At 41.7% G+C, this 20,719-nt stretch overlaps 1 protein-coding gene across 1 annotated transcript in view; it reads left to right on the top strand.

Moving 5' to 3' along the window:
* The first annotated feature begins 384 nt into the window (after positions 1-384).
* The window catches only part of crebbpa (CREB binding protein a), a 40,479-nt gene continuing 20,144 nt past the window's right edge, over positions 385-20,719 (top strand). Inside the window, exons 1-4 of the mRNA XM_070926367.1 lie at positions 385-493; positions 11,979-12,685; positions 17,342-17,521; positions 18,596-18,851. Of these exons, the coding sequence (XP_070782468.1) occupies positions 406-493; positions 11,979-12,685; positions 17,342-17,521; positions 18,596-18,851 (1,231 nt within the window). The 5' untranslated portion in view covers positions 385-405. The remainder of the gene's footprint in view (positions 494-11,978; positions 12,686-17,341; positions 17,522-18,595; positions 18,852-20,719) is intronic.

Here is a 20,719-nt window from a genome sequence, read left to right as displayed (position 1 = left end):
TCTAGAAATTACGACCTTTTCCCTGGAATGCAGCAGTCCACCTGATTTTATTGGATTGTCATTCTGAAGTGCGATTTTTACATGGGGAATATTTTGTTTTGGGTTATTTAACGATAATAATGTGGGTGTTGGGTGTTGGATTATCATGGGGTGAATGGCGGTGGCGAAGCGGGGCGCTATTGCATCTCTTTTGAAAGACATTGACTCTCACAGCAAGGAGTAGCTAACGCTAACAGTTAACTTAGCTGGTAGCAGGCAATTAGCTAGCTATTAGCCAGTTAGCTAACGTTAGCAGGCTGCCAGCTTGCTAATGTGCCGGGAAGGTTCGGGTTGATAGAACAACTTCCCTGTCATAAGGTAATCATAATTGTCAACTTAAGCAACCAGCCGGACAACATAACAACTATGGCTGAAAACCTGCTGGACGTCGGACCTCCCAACTCTAAGCGGCCGAAGCTGAATTCACCTGCCCTGTCAGCGTCTGATGGACCAGGTAAAGGCCTAAACAGTATGCACATGTAAACACACATATGAATAAGATTTACACCGAACATTCCTCTGTGATATTGTTTCTTAAATTTATTGACCACCCATGCAACACACACAGGTCAGCTAGGTGTGCTGAGCTGTTTGTTGGTAGTAGTTACTGTGGTTTTACTGCAGTGTTGTGGTTTGGTTCTGTGGTGAGCATGTAATTGCAACGACCTATCCTGCACACTCAAATGCCAGTTTAGTAGGTACATTTGTTTTGTGCTTATGTCCTAATAACAGTCCTGTTATAAATCCTACCTCCAATACAACTCAACAGCACTACAAACTACAGTCTCCAAAATTACCACACAATTAAAGCAACGCCTCTCTAAAACAGTTAAAGCAAAAACTGAACATTGTTGAAGATTATAAAGTTGGATGTGTTGCAGCGCTGTTGCATTACACTGTTTAAGTTATAACTGGGTGTACCACACTGGCAACTGAGCATATGTATGTGTTAGCAAAGAGTATTTCTTTTTTCTGTCACACTCTGAAAGCTTATGGCAGTAAACAGCTCTGTTTAGGGAGTTGTAATGTTCAAGATCATTTTTCATCAGCGCTCTGATTGCGTGATGGTGACACAGTGATATCTTACATACTCAAATGATGCAAATCTGCTCAAAAATCACACACATTCTAAAATCAGGTGCCACGTCAATTCATCCCATACTTTGAGTCAGAAATCTATGTATTTATTTATTTTATTTATGATTTATTTAATAAGGACTGATGCAGTGTACATAGACTAACTGAAAACAGCCACCTGATGCAAGTATCATGGTGTTTATAGCTGATGCTAATTTGCTACACCCATCCCTATAAGGGCTTTTATGAAAGTAAGAGATTAAAACAGTCCAATACAGCTAATCAAATTTCCAGGCTGGCCCTTCTAAAGCAGTTCCATCTGTTTGAAGAGATATTTCATTTTATTTATTGCGTTCAGGTCTGTGTAGAGTGATGATCAGGCGTTCCAGCAAGAGGGGGAAAAAGGGCGACTGGCAAACAGTGCTTGATATTGGAGCTCAATTCAGCTACCAAGTATAAAAACATGAATTAGCAGAGGCAAAAACACAGTCATCTCCTTGGCCGCACCCGTAAGCAAGCATACGAACCCACAGACCAATCTGGATGTGATCGGACTGCCTTTGATTGTACTGTGAATATTTTATTTGCTGAAGTTCTCGCTGATTACACTTTGTGCAAGGTCCTTAAGTGAAATTTCTCTCTGTAGACACATGCACTCTTGAAATGAAATGTGTTGGGATACATGATCCTCATGTATGCTCTGTGAAAGCAACTGGGATTAGGAAATGCCTTTCAGTTTGGTATCTTGACTGCATTAGTTTTAGTTTGAAAGGAGATATGGGAGTTATGAATTACTGCCTTGTGCAAAAAATAAGATGAGCCTGATTATAAGACTAACCCCCTGTTTCTGCATAAATACATTTTGAAGATTAAGTAAAAAGACTATAACAAGGTAAGCTGACATACTGTATTGAATACCTTTTTTACATGTTTTTTCCAAATTAAATAAATATTGAGTAAATAAAAAAAGAAACAGAAAACAAAAACTAGGCTAACCAAGTAACTAAAGGAGGTAGTTACTGGTGTAGTGAACATTAGAAACTCCTGTCACAGTCATGGAAGCAGTTGGTGTGAGACCAAAAAATATATATTTCCTCTAACTTTAACACTTTAAAGTCTCTGTAGACGTTTCTGACATGATGATATGATATTCTGTAACAGTGTTTTTTTTTGGCCGCTTGACAGATGAGTCTCTGATCCATTTCTGAGTTAAAGAGGTTGTTAGGAATTTATTTCCTCAGTGGCAGCAAAACATGTAACATTAGCCAGCAGACAGCTCCTGTAGGCTACCCTGGATTTACTAGACACTGATGGGACTGATTTATAATGGCAGACATGCATGTAAGACTGATGGGTAGAAACTTGATAGCCTAACTAAATTAAGGCATAAACAACCCATAATACAACACTCTGTTTAACCTGAAACAGCCTATGTTTTTGATATTAAAATGCATTGAAATCATAGAGATCACAGAGACTTAACGTCTTGTAGTTCATTGTTTTGTGCTGACAACAGGTAAAGTTACCAAATGGTTGGTGATGAAAGCCAAACTATCTATCTGGTAAATTGTTCTCAGGAGTTGGCAAAAACTAAAAGATTATTACATTACCCATAACAACGTAATATGTAATGGCTGTCTATTGGTCAACTTGGTTTGAAAAATGTATACCCTGTAGAGGTCAAGAATGGATAAATGCAACTTTAACGTAACTCTGGACACAAGTCAGTATTTACTCAGCCTGCTGTTGTGAATACTTTAAGTTATAGTCTGCAAATGTAATTGGATCCTCACAATTCAAACATGGTTTTTCAGAAAATAAACTCTGTATTTGGGCCATAAAGTATGTTTTGGAATCATATGTAAGTAAAGTTGTAGGGATGTAGATCCGTTGTGCATAATGTACAGAGTAAGATGTATATGTTTTAATATGTATTTGTAGCTTGGCAAATGGTTTTCTTGAGAGTGTCCCGTCTATCAAACGGCACGTGTTCTTCATTGAGTTTGATTTTGTCTAGTCTGCAAGAAAAATAATAAGTTGGACAGCCTTTCAACAAAAGCCCCTGTCACAACAACAATGAATTACAACACCCATCACACATGGCAGAGGCACCACATGTCTGCAGTGATCAATCATTAAACCTTCCCCGCCTCCTCTTTATAGTTTTTGCCAGTTACAATTGGGACCTAACGGACCCCGTGGGACAGCACTGGGCGACACTACCATCAGCTGTAAATTACTTTGGATAAAGAGCTGGCTTTCACTCTTTGATGACTTGTCATGCCTGGAGCTTTGTGAGCAGCACGCCTCTGCCCTGACATTTGGCCTTTGCCTTTTGCAGTAGATCCTGGTTTGAGTTGCACATCCCGTTTTGGGGTGTAACGTAGCCTAAGTTTATGGGGAGTGTTTGCATAATTGTATGTGTTTTAAAGCATATACGCTTGCAGTGTCTATGTACTTGTGATGTTTTTATGCAGTCAGGTTTTGTGTGCGTTTGGGGAGGTTCCTTTGTATTGTGGCAGTGAGCAAACACAAGTCCCCCCTTTCTCTCTATTCAGGCCATGTGTCACCCTGCAGGGTCCCTGGGCACCCCTTGCCCCTCTGTCCACAAAAAAATCCATTGGTGGTGCATATAAGTTTTAGTAGGATGTCTTGACATTGTAGAGACTTTTCAAATGGGGACAGTGGTTTTGTTGTTAAAAATGTGTCAAAGCACACCCAGAGCTGCTGTATTTTGATACACTACAGTCTGTAAATGGCTGGTGGTCTTTAGCTAATAGACCTCTTTTTCTCCGGTAAAATTCAGGGTTTGTATGGGCAGGGTGAGCCACAGCATATCTGGTGTTTGTCTTTATGCTACTCAAAGCCACAAGTGTGCTAAAACCTAACTAGTGAATATTTGATACATACTTGCTGAGATCTTAGTTGAACTCCATGTGTCCATCACGACCATGAACCCACCCACCTCCAAACACCCAAATGTTCACTTACCACTGTGCAAATGGCACCTTTAATGCCCAGCAGGCAGACAGTAAGCTCATGACGCAGCTGCTAATGGAGCCATTTATGCTTCTAACTGCGGGCAACCAGAAAAACCCTGAGAAAAAGAAGGGGGAGCAGCGGGGCAGACAAGGTGAAACGGAGGGTGTTGTGTCGCTGCAAACCCTTCCATGTAAAGTGTTTATGACAGCATCTTCTGTTTTTTTCCACTGGCTTAGTTTGCAGCATGGGCTAATTGGAAATGTTGTTTAATGCTGCTCTTGTCTGTGCTTGTATGTAATCTTGTTTCTTCTTGTTATAATACAGTCTGTTTCCATTAGCCAGTATTGCTATTTTTGCTGATTCATTTATCAACTTAAAGGGTAAAACTTCAATGTTCTGTTCACAACTTGTTGCAGCTGCCCCCAAGTGGCCTAAAAGACCAGTTATTGCAGGTTTAACACTGAGTCATGTCGAGAAGAAAACTGCAGCTGCATCACTAAAGTGTGTTTGTACTACACTGGGTGCCTGCATAGGCTGACAGGCTGCACATACGTTGGTCATAAATTTTGGGCTGCATGCAAATGGTCTGCGTTGACTGTCTTGGACATGGGTAGTTGATGAAATGTGCGTCGTGCAGATGTGGAAAGTATAATTTCTCCTTAAGGAGGGAATTTTTGGGTCATTTTATACGACACCCCTATTTGCGATGTTACAGCAGGTATTTTGCAGGTATTGGCTTCCAAGGGTTACATACATACATTTATATGCACTCATTTACTTTTGTTTAGTTAGCTTCATACAAATGTACATACTTTTACTTTACTGACTTATGTGTAATAAAATACATTTTACTGATCTCAGACAAACAAGTGTAAGATATTTTCACCACACAATAAATTGTGCAAAAAACGTTGTCATAGCACAGTAGCTGCAGTTTGTAGTGACCTCGCTGGTACACTGCAAGATCAGTAATCATTTTTCTCTGCCTTGGTGGATCATCTGAGTCAGGGTCTAGGTTGTCTCTAACCCAGGAGACACAGGTGAAGTGGGCGCTGTCACAATTAGCCTGCATTGCACAGTGCCATGAACCGCACAAAATGTGCATCTTTGCTATACCACAATACTGAGGCAACAACAATCTAATAAAGTATCTAGTTTTCTTCCACCATATCAATATAATATTATTATATCCTTCCTGTATAGCTACAGGTGATTTCACTCACTAGCAGACTTTCTAACAGAGAGAGGAGGAGGAGGAGGAGGAGAGACCAAAGCATTGCAAGCCTTTGTTGTAGATTTTGGCTCAGGCTGAGACTCTCTGACTGGTTGTTAAGTGAAAAGGTACACCAAGACTGAAATCACAGTAATCTGTCAATGGGAATCTATACTTAAGCTAATGGCCCCATGAGGCTGTAAATGTGTATGTAAGTTCTGAGGGTTGAGGAAGAGGAAAAAAGGCCTTGTTTTCCCCTAACTTAAAAGTCTTCAGTGATTATTTTAGGACATCTCAGACTCAGACGCTTGTTCGGCTCAGATCTATGTTGTCAGACATGGCTCAGTTTTCTTCAATCTAAGTTGCACATAACGAGCCTCAAGTGTACTTTACACTTCAGCTGTGTTTTAGCCTCAGCTCTGCATTAAGCTGAATGCTAATGTGTCCACCTGCTAACATTCTGCATTTAGCATATTATAGGCTTGCAGCGGTAGCCTGAGTTAACAGTGTCACACGGTGTTCTGGCATACACCGATTACATTACTTGCTTGCCGTTGTTTTGCTTTTTTAAGAAATAGAAATAAAACCCATTTAGTTCATTTTTGTGTTTCAGTGCTATAATCTTTTATACTGTCTGGTGTAATCTGTAACACCGATGTTGTCACAAGTTTATTAACCGTTGGGAAAATGTCCTTACCATGGCATCCCTAGCATGTTAGAATGGTAACATGTTAACATTTTGTGTGATAGTGCAACACGCTTGCTTTTGGCATGGTAGCAATACTGTCAAAACAGGCTGATGGGAATTTGTGGTGGACCAGCTACAGATAAGCATTGCCAGCCCATAGAGACATGCCACTAGCATGACCAAACTCAAGAGAATGGACTACCAGGCTGAATTTGCCCTCCAGTTGTTGCAATAAGCAGCTGGTTTCCAGTTGAAGATATTGCTGTTCAATCAAAATTATCCCCAAAGTGGGAACTTTTGTTTTTAAAAAAGCAGTATTACCTTCAGTATGAAGACAGATGCTACACCCGACTCTGGGGTTGTGTTGAACAGGGTACTGTATGTTGGACTTTAGTATTGTCATTGCTTGCATAATAAACACTGTGGGGAACGTAAATGTTTAAATCAAATCGAGACATTAATAATCGAAAGTCTAATTAAATTGTGGATTTGGAAAATCATCCACTAGTAATGAGTGAAGTCACTAGCAAAACGTCTGATATCCTCTCTACTGCTACCACCGCCTTTTGGTTGCTTATCAAAACATTTCATCCATAGCAATATTTTGCTTTAATTTATAACGTTCACAAGCATTAACTCATGGTTTGCTGCTGCCGAGTCAAGAGATGAACAGTGCCTCTGTTATAAATGTTCAGGGGAAACTATCAATGTATCTGGCGGAAAAAACAGACATTTAAAATTTACATTTTGTAAATGCAACAACTGGAATTGTTCGGTTTGGAGGCCGTACCAAACTGTGGGTCCTGAACAAAACAGTTTAGTGAGAATACATGTAACGTTATCGGTACACTTAGTGTTATAATGTTTAGGCAGAATGGTCTAAGATGCTCCACTCAACTGACAAGGCATGAAAATAGCTAAGTGGTTAGCTAGCTAGCTAATACAGCAAACGAGTGACATGACTGTTGTCACAGGAGAGTAAAATATGGGGACCTCATAAAGAAGGACTGGACTGACAAACTATAGCTGGCTAGATACCTCGCTAACATAGAAACAGAGAAGCATGAGTGACATTACGGTTGTCAGGGACAGGGTTATATTAGAGTTATATTGAAAGGGGAAAATGATGGGGTCATTGTTTATGAATTTTCCAGCAATGTATTTGACAAACTTACTGTGAAGATACAGCTCTGCCACATGAGCTGCAGACAATGCTGAGAGTATTGTAGTGACTGGCCACATTTCCCACCATGCCTAGTACTTAACTGAATAGTTTGTTAAGTTTGTGTTGAAGAATTCTTCCTAGCGCACTACTGGATAAACTATGTGATGACACCATATTGGAGCATATTTGACAACATATACGTTGATACCAATATGTCTGTGATGCAATTTTAAGTCCTGCATGACTCACTAAAGCCTAATTTCTGTAAAATGCTTAAAGGTCCCATATTATGCTCATTTCAGCTCTACATTTGTATTCTGGGACTCCACTAGAGTAGCTTTGCATGATTCAAAGTTTTAAAAAGTCCTTATTTATCTTATACTGGCCGTTTTAGACAAACTGAACAACCTCCAAAAACTTGAAGAGTAGTCCTGAGCAGAGCGGTCGAATAACTTACACAGACTGAGCGGGTGGATGAGCGTCCCTGTACTTCATGGGTGTTCTGTGTCAGGCATAGATGACCTGCTGGGGGCGTGGCTGAGGGTGGTGGCTGTGACATCACAACCTTATGGAAGTCCTGACAACTCGTTTAAAGGCACAGTTTCTGAATACGGGCTGTGTGCGTTTCTCTGTGGACTGAGCATTTTGGTACTGTCACAGTATTTACACTCCCCTCCAAAAGTATTGGAACAGTGAGGCCAATTCCTTTATTTTTGCTGTAGACTGAAAACATTTGGGTTTGACATCAAAAGATGAATATGAGACAAGAGATCAACATTTCAGCTTTTATTTCCAGGTATTTACATCTGGATCTGATACACAACTTAGAAGATAGCAGCATTATTTGTAACGGAACACCAAATTTTTAGGTGAGCAAAACTATTGGAACAGATAGACTTAAAATAGATTAAGGTGAATAAGACTTAATATTTAGTTGCAAATCCTTTGCTTGCAATAACTGCATCAAGCCTGTGACCCATTGACTTCACTAAACTTTTGCATTCTTCTTTTGTGATGCTTTTCCAGGCTTTCACCGTAGCCTCTTTCAGTTGTTGTTTGTTTTGGGGGGTTACTCCCTTCAGTCTCCTCTTTAGCAGGTAAAATGCATGCTCCATAGGGTTTAAGTCTGGAGATTGACGTGGCCAGTCTAGAACCTTCCACTTCTTGCCCCTGATGAACTCCTTTGTTGTTTTGGGTCATTATCTTGCTGCACGGTGAAGGATCTCCCAATCAGTTTGGTTGCATCTTTCTTTAAATTGGCAGACAAAATGTTTCTGTAGACTTCTGAGTTCATTTTGCTGCTGCCATCATGTGTTACATCATCAATGAAGATTAATGAGCCCGTCCCAGAAGAAGCCATGCAAGCCCAAGCCATGACATTACCTCCACTGTGTTTCACAGATGAGCTTGTATGTTTGGGATCATGAGCAGGTAAAGGTTAATCTTTGTCTCATCAGTCCATAAAACCTTGTCCCAGAATTTTTGAGGCTTGTCTCTGTACTTTTTGGCAAATTCCAGCCTGGCCTTCCTATTCTTCTTGCTAATGAGTGGTTTGTATCTTCTGGTGTAGCCTCTGTACTTGTTCATGAAGTCTTTTGTAGAACAGTAGATTGTGATACCTTCACTCCTGTCCTCTGGAGGTTGTTACTGATGTCACGAACAGCTGTTTTAGGGTCTTTCTTTACAGCTCTCACAATGTTTCTGTCGTCAACTGCTGCTGTTTTCCTTGGTCTACCCGTTGGACGTCTGTTACTTAGTACACCAGTGGTTTCTTTCTTCTTCAGGACATTCCAAATGGTTGTACTGGCTATGGCCAATGTTTGTGCAATGGCTCTGATTGATTTTCCATCTTCTCTCAGCTTCACAATTGCTTGTTTTTCACCCATAGACAGCTCTCTGGTTTTCATGTTGGTTACACCTCTAACTATAAATGCAGTCTGCAGAGGCAAAACCCAAATCTGAAACTGAACGTAGACATTCAGCGCTATTTATTGTTTGAATAATCAATGTAATGGGACACACCAGGGCAACAAAACACACCTGTCAGTCACATGTTCCAATACTTTTGCTCACATGAAAAATGGGTGGGTTCAAACAAAAGGTGCTATCTTCTAAGTTGTGTATCAGATCCAGATGTAAATACCTGGAAATAAAAGCTGAAATGTTGATCTCTTGTCTCATATTCATCTTTTGATGTCAAACCCAATGTGTTTTCAGTCTACAGCAAAATCAAAGGAATTGGCCTCACTGTTCCAATACTTTTGGAGGGGAGTGTATACAGCACCTAGACCTGCTTTATAATCAAACAAGACATGGAAATCTCACTTCAACAATATGGGACCTTTAAACCTGTTGAAGCAAGGTTGATAACATACTATGCAAGTTACACTGACTAACTCTTTGAGAGTCCCTGGTCACATGAAAATTCAGTTTTTCTTTATTCAGTGAAATCCTCCATGATTCTGTCAAAATTTAATCCATACAGCCATAGCTGAATAGCCTTTCATTAGCTTTTTTTGCCCAACACCTCCTTCAAACTTCAGATGTTATTGTCCACTCCAAGGACCCTTAAAGTGTTGTTGAAAAGCAGAGGATAGATTACCTTCTCATTGCTAAGTGGCTTTTTTGCTCTCCTCGGTGTGATACTAAGCAAGTGAAAGGCCAGGGAGCTGCACCTGTCCCTCTAAGGCCAGACACTCAGCCCTAGGGCAAGATGACAGACATCCCCAGTCTGGACCACTGCTGGAGCTGCTTTTGTGGGTATTTATAGCCACCAACTCCAGGACGGGAGCCACAGGGGATAACAAAAAAAAAGTATGGCAATCAGTCAGTTAAAGAAGGGGGATAATTGGGTGAAAGAGCATAGGAAGGAATAAGTAATAGGAAACAAATGGGAGGGAGGGAGGAAAGGGAAAAAAGAAGGCTGCCAGAAGAGAAGAGGGAGTAGTACTCCAATCTGTCTCCCCTCCCCCTCCTCTCATGGTTTGGGCTCCCCTGACTGCATGTGGCGCTACCTAACCAAAACATTGCTTTGCATTTTTGGTCTCCAGCCAATAAGCCTGGGGGCAAGGTCTCAGAGTGTGTGTGTATGTCCATTCAGAACTGAATGCAGGGCCGGGGCTGAGCACATGTGGTTAAACTAAATGCTGCTGCTCTGAGAGCATCCATGTGGCTGCTGGTTAGAGAGGAGGAGCGAGGGAGGGAAAGACGGATGGTCCCTTCAGCCTTGAACAAGCTTCCTCCACATGGAGCACCTGCTTGCCTGATGCCAGGGACAGACAGCGGGCTAGCGCGGCAGATCTGGAAGGCTGTGTTTACTCAGGGAAGTGTGTAGGCCAAGTGCCCTCATTAAAGGCTGGATTCTGACTGAATCTCAATGAAGACATCCAGCAGCAGAGCAGCAGCAGATGGAGGGTGACTGCCTCACTATGTCTGTTTTGTCCTCGCCCATCCTGTAGCGTTAAGGGCAAGGCCCTGTTCATCATATGTTGATAACTGATAGGCTTGATTGATTTTGGGTATGTCTTAATTAAAGTGACATTCCTCTACTGTGCATCTGCAGTAATTTGCCGTCTCTGTGAACCATGGTGCTACTAGTGACACTTACGTGATAACTTCGCCAAAAATGAACAAATTAAAAATTATTTACTGGGTTCGCCCTAAAAATGCTATAATTTTTAAACATGATATTATTAGTACCTGCCTTTGTGTCTGCATACGAAAAATATCCCCACAATGCAATAGCTTGGTTGGTTTACTAAAATTAGGAATGATGCAAGGGATAGATAGAGTAGTGGCTAAACAGGAACCAAACACTGGTGGTCTAGTTAAATAAAGAGCTGCAGTTGACAGTGTGGGTGTTCACATACCTCTGACATGTCATGAAGGTAAGCACTGGCAACACATTTTACAGTTTACTTCTTTACTTTGAAATCATATTGTGATCAATTGTCTAGAGTACACACAGCTCAGTTCAGTTTTGAAAGCAGTACTAGCACTCAAGAGAAACTCACTAGCTTATGCTCACCAGCCGTACCATAACTTAATACACATAATACAACACTCAACTGGTAATAGGGAACGCTCGCGGCAGTGAGGAGGACATTAAACCAGTAAACTCTCGCACACAGTGGCATCCCCAAACTCGACGAGCACATACAAGACTTTTTTTGTACGACTAATTGATTAAAGATTTTTTTTGGGTGGAGGACAGCCCTAATGCACACACACCTCCCATCTTTTCACGCTGTCTTAGTCACTTCATCTCAAGCAAATCATGGCTCCCCAGGCTCTCAGCATTATGCTCACACCTCTGGATGGTGTGACACAAATATTCCTCCATTGCCCAGCAGGAACCGTGAGTGCTGCTGGATTGTCTCTCTTGTCACACTGTGTTTGTCAGCCAGCAGCGATGGTCTTATTATCACGCTGCGTCTTGTGCTGAAGGGACAAAGCCATAGTGCATCACTAGTTAACATGTTAGCTCATTAAAATCCCATAATTGGGAATTATTATGAACATTTGGACTGAGGAGGGTCAGCTAAGAAGTAAGAGGATATTTGTCATTTTTGGCACTGACTGTCATATGTTGAATTTTGGGTTGAATTGCATGTGGTACATTGAGAAAATATGAATACTTGGCACTAAATGCTTCTTATACAGGCTTTTTTGACAGACCACAATGGCGGCGTGGGTTAGGAGAATGAATGTTCGTTACTAACACACACTGTTGAATTGATTAGGCTATATGCTATATAACATGTTCTAAGCCATCCAATTAATAAAGGTTTGGTTTCCTCTTCCTTCTCTCCTAGATATGGGGTTATTATCCTGGGATGATTTGGAGAATGACCTTCCAGATGAATTGATCCCTAATGGAGGAGATCTGAACCTGATGGGTGGGATGCCTTCAAACGGTGGAGCAGCACCTGGAGCTGGTGGGCCAGGTGGCACCCCTGCAGGCCTTGGTGTACCGGATGCAGCCGCCAAACACAAGCAGCTCTCAGAGCTCCTTCGAGCAGGTAGCACCTCCAGTATCACAGGTGCAGGGCTGAACTCAGCTAGCCCTCAGCCAGGTGGTATGGGGACTCAGCTGGGCACACCTCTGGGAAAGAGCCCCCTTGGCCAGGGCTCCCCAAACAACCACCCGTCCCCCCAGGCCCAAAAAGCAGGAACACCAACTGGAGTAGCAGGACAGAACAACAACAATAATACTGCAACAATGGGCTTGAACACAACAGGCTTCAACCAGGCCATGATTAACAATAGCCAGGGCCATGCTGGGCTCCTGGCCCAGGGAGGGCCGCCCCAACCTGGGCAGGTGATGAATGGTGGTCTCGGACCTGAAGCTGGGAGAGGACGGGGAGCAGGCATACAGTACCAGGGACCGACAATGCAGGGAGCTGCACCAGGATCAGGAGGAGCAGGGAGTGCATTGGCAGAGACACTCACGCAGGGAGGGCAGCAGATGGGGGCTCATGCCACCCTCAGTGCAGCCCAGCAAGCAGGCAACATGAACAAGGTGAGTCACACACCCATTTCCCACCACCACTCTTTTAAAAATAGTGTTTGTGCATGTTGAGGCGAGAATGTATCAAGGCATACATGGAATATGTCGCTGGCCGTGATTCATTATTTGCACAGAAGTATTAATTTACTGTGTGTGGACACAAATGAAATGGAACAAACTTAATAAGCTTGATAATGCGTTTTTGTGTATTGGTGCACTTATCCCATGCATGATGAAGCAACATTAGTAGACAGTGGGAGGCAGGCATGACCTGCTCTCATATGGTTGGCTGGCATGATGATTACGGAAAGGCATTTTGTTTTACTGCAGTGACCATAGCAGAACTTAAGTAGTGGAGTAGTAGTAAGTAGCAGTGGAGTTTTCACTGTAAACAAACAAGTTTTATTTCTCACCCCAAAAATATTGTGTGTCTTTAAAATCACTTTAAATCCTTTTCCTACCTCCATAAAACATTTTCAAAGGCTTCAAAACCTTTTAAAAAGTATTATTTACATAGCCATAGACAGACATAGATGATGTTTTGCATCAGCCCTGTATTTGGGGCATGAGACACACAGTATGGCGACCCTCTCAGTAAACACTGCTCTGCAGCACCACTAGTGGTCAAAAACGCCACAAGGGACCTTTTTTATTTGGCTTTTGTATTGCATTGTAAAAGAGAAAATCTTCTTTCCAATTTATGGCCAAAGGATGTGTACTGTGCTCCTGGTCACTGCTAACTCCACTACTGGTCTGGCGAGGGTGTAGACAACTACGTGCTTCCTGTGATAATTCATTGTGTCACCATGCGTGAACTCCATTTATACGGCAAACTGGTAAATCCAGGCTCATGCTGATGATCAACAATCAATCAAGCAACCCTCATATTAAGAGTGGGAGCATGGTCTGCATACAGTGGTTAATTTGTGAAATGCATTGTGATTATACGATAATTGCTAGTGCTGAGCTTTATGTAGCTATTCATTTGCAGCTTGTTCATTGATAAGGAATTGCATTGAAGCCTCCCACACTCTTAATTGCTAGTTTTTTGCATGTGTGGTGAATGCATCCGTGTATATATTAGGGCTGTACAATTAATCGAATATTAATCTCCTTCATGATTTTGGCTTCCCACAATTAAATGAACATGATTTACTGCGATATTGACGTTTAAAATGCGTGCTTTACTCATAAGCACTTGATTTCATATGCAGCGAACAGCCAGCTACCCGGGAGCGATGGAGATGTTTCACTTTTGAGGTAGTCTTGCAAAGCCAGTCCTATTGCCACACTTCGTTTTAGCGCTGTACTTTTGAGTCACGTAAAGAGAGTCTCTTCACTTGGCTCTGCTTTTGGGGAGCCTGTGCGAAATGTCATGGATGTTGCGTCCAGAGTAGAACAGTGCAGAGAGTAGACGGGTAAAATGAAACTCAAATGTCTGGAGCAGAAGACGAAGAGCAAGTGATGTGATGTTAAGCAAGAACAAATCATATGCAAAGAGTGCATGAGACTTGTGTCTGCACTGCAAAGCAACACAGCTAACTTGTTCAACAACCTGAAAAAACACCACAAACTTAAGTACGATGAATGCATGAAGGCCAAAAAAAATAAGGTTGCTAACGTTACCTCACTGAATCCCCGTCCTTGTCCAGTGCACTGTACAGCCTGTCACTGTAAAAAGTTTTGGTACAATTTAATTAATAATTTGCTTTTAGGAGATGCACGTGAATGTGAATAAGGGCCGTCTTATTTTGATGCCAAGATTTGTACATTAGCAGGACTGTAGCACAAGATGGAAGTGAAAGCAGTGCGCTGTTTATTTAATTGTGAAAGAGCAACAAAAATATTTTGTCCCTAAAGTCAGTGAATAATCGTTATCTCAATATTGATCAAAATAATTGTGATTATCATTATAGCCATAATCGTGCAGCCCTAGTATATGTATTGCTCTGTTGGTTCATCTGCACAGACTTTTCTCCCTCTCTGCTCATTTTCAGCACTCTTGATTGTTCTGAAATGAAATGTACACTCCACATTTGGCAGCTCTACTCTCACTTTTGGCAAGGACCTAATGTTGACACTGCTGTCAACTGCTCAGTCATTGTTAAGATTAGTCTTGCGACTGTAAATTCTGTGTGTGTGAGAGTTTATAGTGTCATTGGCTGCTTATGCGTGAGCTTGCTACCAATGTGGTTTGACAGGAAATCAGGAGGAAGCCATTTATTTTACTGGCTGTGTCAGAGCCAAGACACTGAAGTGGTACGTAACCACAACACACGCAGATGCTGTGAGCTACTGAGAAGAGACTTGGAGAGATAGTGAATGTGTGTGTTGAAATTCATTCTCAAATAGAGTGTGTACACATGCTTTAACCACAAGAAAGATTAAAAGCTGATGTAGAAGTATCCACAAAGGGACTGTCAGCATTTGCAGGAGAAGGCTTGTGTGTGTTGTAAGCTTAGCCGGTCTCCAGTGGTTATCATGTCACCACCAGCTCTAGAGAAAAAGACCACTAGACCCTGTCTTTGTGTGTGGCTTCCTCTATTGTGCTTTAATTGCTGGTTGCAAATCTCTTTTTGGGCATTTGTGTTGGTTAGAGGCTGCTGTCACTCCTTCCCGCCCCATGCTCCTTTATTATTGTATTCGCATGAACACTCCCCTTGCTTTCTCTGGCTTATTGGATGGCTGCTTGCCCTGTCAGTCACGCAGGGAAAGACGGGTATTGTAAACCACTTAATCAGTTAGAATGACAGAGGGTGAGTGCGATGAGGAAGAAGGAGGGAGGGCAGCTCAGCTGAATAGTCTGGCCTGGCAGCAGAGCGGTGAGATGATAGCTGGCAACTGTCCTGCCTGCCGATGAGTGGAGTGTGTCGGAGAGCAGGGGACTGAATGGGAAGAGCAAAGTGGAGGGGGGGGGGGGCATTTGTGTGTGTGCAACTGAGTGTGTCCGCCTGCTCAGCTGTGTTGAAAGGCTGCCAGTGTCTGGTCGTCTCAGCTGGGTCTTTTTTATCTGGTCTGTTGGAGCGGTGTCAACAGCCTGAGGGGATACAGCCTGGCCTGGCATGGCGGAGTCTGGTCTGGTCTCCCAGCAGCTCTGTGGATGAGAGTTGATCAGTGTGTAAAGCATGGCACTAACAAGGGTTTTATTCCACCCGGTGCCTCACATCTTTAATGTATGCCATGGTTCTTGTTGAGAGCGGGAAATAACGGCAACTCTTCTGTCACAGAATGAGAAATTTCATATTGTCGTATCGATATATTTTGTGATTATTGATTTACAGTATTGGCACCAATGTCTAAATACAACCATAGCTATTAAAGGCAGAGCTACATTAGTATCAGTATATAAATCTGATGGATAACATATTCCTATCATCTCACCTAGGGCTGGGCAATAGAGTTGGTATCTGTGTCATGTTATCAATAAAAATATTTTTACAGTATAGATACTTACAATACAGATGTATGCAATGTAGGGCTGCAATTAATGATTATTTTCATTATCGATTAATCTACTTTCACAATTTGGTCTATAAAATGTCAAAACATTTTGAAAAATGCTCATCACAGCATCCCAGAGCCCAAAGGTACGCCTTCTAATTGCTTCTTTTGTTCAACCAACAGTCCAAAACCCAAACACTCTTCATTTACTATCATTAACGACAAAGCTGGAACCAGCAAACGTTTTACATTTTTGCTTGAAAAATGACACACGATTTATTGATTACCAAAATAGTTGGCAACTAATTTTCTTTGGATCGATTAATCGAGTAATTGTTGCAGCTCTAAAGCAGTGTCACACAGAATAAACAAATTGATACTTTCATGGTACGTATTGGTCTTCCTGAGTGCAGGCAGTTCATTTGTGAGCCCTAATTAGCTGGCAAGTGGTGCCAAGTTATTACCTTTCAAAGTGGCTAATGGAAGAAACACTTTGCCAAGATAGGACATCATTTATCTGGTGGCTCCCTAACCTACTCACTGCAATGTTAACAACATTGTTGTTAACTGTGTTGTTCCACTGATTGCAAACTACCGACTAGCTTGAGAAGAGAAGTGAGGCGGAGGATTAAAGGTTGAAAATGTTTCTGTAGTTTAAGTCCTGCCTGCCAATAGCGGGTGTCATGCTGAGCAGCCCTGGTGCCAGAACATGAGCTGGTTTAGACAGAACCAGGCACAGTCATCCTGGCACAGCTATGATGGGGCCTGCATTGGCAGAAAGGGTCTTGTAGTGACAAATTGGCATTGAAATGAAGGCTGAACCTTTGTTGGCCTGTTGGTGCTGTTTTGGCAAATGTAGGAGAATAATAACCCTCAAATAAATCAAAATCCATCATAATGTCCAGACTTCCAAAAATATAAAAGCTGTGCCTGTTTGCTGTTGAGTTTTCTGTTTATGGAAACATTTTAGCTAATGGTGCCACATAATTTTCAGACAGATGTTAGCTGCTAGTCAGGTAGTAGTGTGTAAATGAATAAATGACAGGAACTTGTTGGGGCAGTGAGAAACATATCATGTTAATATTTTAAACTTAAGAACTCTTCGACCAAACTCTTACTCACACCCTACAGGATTCAGGGCTATAAAGTAGATCGTACTGTCAGTCTACGAAACTGATGCTGCCAAATTATTATATTAACTTTTCTGTCATCTGTCTGTCTTCCCAGATGGGCCTCGGCACCAATGGGGGTCCGTTTGGGGCCCAGCCCTACGGTCAGGGTGCAACGGGGCCCGGCCAGCAGCTTAACCCTCAGCAGCAGCTCCAAAATAAGGCAGCCCTTGCCAACAGCCTGCCACCCTTCCCCAATGAGCTCAAAGGGGCTGCTGTCACTAGCGTGCCAAACATGGTTAGTGCTTGTTACACATATTAAGACATTACCATACAGATAACAACCTAAATGTTATTAGACACTTGATGGATGTGCAGACACACCTCATTTTGATACAGTCGATCAAATCTTGCATAAAGGAGTAACGCCAGTAGCATCAGACTCTGAACAACCCACATTAGCTTTCTGCTAAAGTCTCCTTCTTATCTAACTTACAAACATGAACACACTTCTTGTCCTGCACCATAGCTTGAGTGAATGAGCGCCTGTTAACAATACGCTGTCTGCCCATGACATGTAGGCTACAGCACTAGTTTGTTAACTTTGTCTCTCCTTACCTACAGTGTAACACCGGCACTCAAAAACATGTTGACATTATTTTTGAATATAAAAAAGGGACTGCATGTGATTTCACTTGGACTTCAACTCTTAACTTTCATAAAATGTCAGAGGGGCAGCCTTAACAGCCACTGAACAAAGGCAGAGGCTGAGTTGCCACTTGGTGTTTCTCTAGATTTTGAACAGGCATGTCTCATGTCTCACTTCAGATAAAGTGATAAAAATGTTAATAGCTCTTGATTCCGATTGGTAATGGCATGATCAAGTGAGCTGGCGCATAATGACATTCTTTTAGGATTGGTGAAAGTATGTACTCTCCTGCCTACCATTTAGTTTTATACTCTTCAATAAAAACCAGACTTGTTTTGTTCTTAACTACTTGATTAATGATTTTTCTCATTAATCAACAAATCTGAAACATGAAAATGATCCAAATTCTATAATAAAATAGCATATTGTTTCTGACCAACAGTAAAATTAATCGATGTTATTTCAATGTATTGTTGGATACAGCAAAACCTCAACATTTTTAAGCTTTGACCAGCAAATGTTTAATACACTATTAGCAAATATTTTATGCTGCTAATTGTTTTATCACCACTTAATGCATCATCGCACCTTAAGTGACTGACGAGAATTTGCCTCTCTACAACCATGGCATTGACTGTACCGCCAGCAAAAAGAGATTGAAGACATTGTTTTAACCCATTACAACTTTGACATTTATCTGTGTCTTGTTCTTTGTCAACCCAGCAGCCTCAGCAGCAGGCGGCAATGCTCCCACTGGCCGGCAGTGGAGGCGTGGCAGTGCCTTCGGCGGGCCCCACAGCCGACCCAGAGAAGCGCAAGCTGATCCAGCAGCAGCTGGTCCTGCTGCTTCACGCACACAAGTGCCAGCGACGGGAGCAGGCCAACGGGGAGGTGAGGGCCTGCGCGCTGCCTCACTGCCGCACCATGAAGAACGTCCTCAACCACATGACCCACTGCCAGGCCGGCAAATCCTGCCAGGGTGAGTTGGAGCATTTGAAACAATTAGATTAATTAAATCCAATTGATCATTTCCTGGTGCTGAAAAGTTTGAGGAAATCATCCACCCTTTTTACGGATTGAGACTTTGCTGCTGTGTGATCACATCATTAAAGGTTAGGACACCTTAACTCAGTTCTTTTTAGCTGTTAATTAATGTTCATGGCAATCTTCAGAAAGTAAACACAGGCAATTTTTGCTTTTCCTACTCCATATACCCCATAACAATATACCGATGACTTTAACCAAAATATGACAGTTTGTAATTTGACGTACTTGACTTAGATTTACACACACTTCCATCTGCTTTTAGTACTGAATTTCTGACCAGTTCTTTCTGTGCAACTACACTGATCTTTAACAACACTTAAAGATCAGTCAAAGGACCTACATAGCTACCAGTCTCCAACCACTTTCATTCGCACCTGGTAGGTGTGCTCAAACCGAGAGAATCAACAATATTCTGTTTTTTTTTTTTTTTAACTACTTTACATTTTTGCTACTGTGTTGAAGGAGTGTTGTCAGCCTTGGGCCAGTTAAACAAAAGTCTAACCAAACGTTGTGTTTAGTTCTTCAAAATGTGGAACTTGTGTTTCTCTCCGCAACGTCTGTATAGATTGTCATATATATATAGATATATATGACTCTGATTTAGAGCACTATATTAAATATCAAAGGAAAAACTGTAATTTATTACACGCCTAATGTTTATGGAACCGCGTTTCAGACATAGTCCACATTTAGAAAACACTAGGTGAAAACATCACATCATGTAAAACAAGCAAACAATGAAAAACTCATCAAAACATCATTAGGAGAAAAACTTGAAAATGGCATCAATATAGATGGGGATTCCCCTAATGGGACAATTGGGTGTGCGATGGTTGTTGAGAGTGGACAGTTGAGATTAAATGTTGATAACAGCGCATACAGAATATGCTAATATTTCTAGTTGGAAAGGTCAACGATTAATTTTTACCTTCAGTCGACATTGACAGTATTACCACGAGATGTGGAAAAATGGTTTCTTGATGAGGCTGCACAATGATGATCTCAGTTATTTTCCAAGATTATCTTTTTGTCGTCATCTTGGTAAAATGGTCTGCATAAATTAATTCCATCATTTTTACATACTGACTTCAAAAGCTTTTTCTATGATTACAAATCACAACCATAACACGTTAGTTTAGGAACTTAATTGTCCACAATCTGAAAAATTGTCTTTGGCGTCACACATAACATTAAAACCCAACCCAACAACCCAAGAAAATGAATGACGACAGATAGAAATGTATACAGTTATAATAAATCATCAAAATACAGAGAGGGGCTGTATTCCAGATTTAGTCATATCTGGCTCCACATCTTTGCTCTGGCCTTGGACTTGAATGCTTGAATTAAATAATTTCAAGCCAAACATGCTCAGGGGCCGAGGTGTGTTAAGTGTGAGGGAGTCTGTGTCTCTGCTACCTGCATGCCAACTCATTTCCTCTTGCTCAGACTCTCTGCTTCTTGGTGCAACTGAAATAACTGTGGAGAGAAATTTTGTTCCTCAACACCCAGTTACCATCTCTAAGATTTTAGACGTATCTGATGTCTGTTGGCCTAGTTCATTTTCACCTGAGGCACCCTGGGGTCTGCGGTGTGACTTGTGCTTGGATTGGCTCTGGACCTCAATCTGAGGCTCTTTCTTTGTTCATCACTGCATTCCAAATCTACAAAAAAGCCACCAACAAGATAGCCCCGCTATGTTTGAGTCTTTGCCAGTAGTATTGGCGTTCTTACAAAGATAATAAAGTTTAATTGTGTTTGTTTGTGCAAAGCCCTTGAAGCTTGAAGTCATGTAGCAAT

This window comes from Enoplosus armatus, chromosome 2 (assembly GCF_043641665.1).
Source record: "Enoplosus armatus isolate fEnoArm2 chromosome 2, fEnoArm2.hap1, whole genome shotgun sequence".
Lineage (NCBI taxonomy): Eukaryota > Metazoa > Chordata > Actinopteri > Centrarchiformes > Enoplosidae > Enoplosus > Enoplosus armatus.
This window is presented reverse-complemented; position numbering and strand designations above follow the sequence as displayed.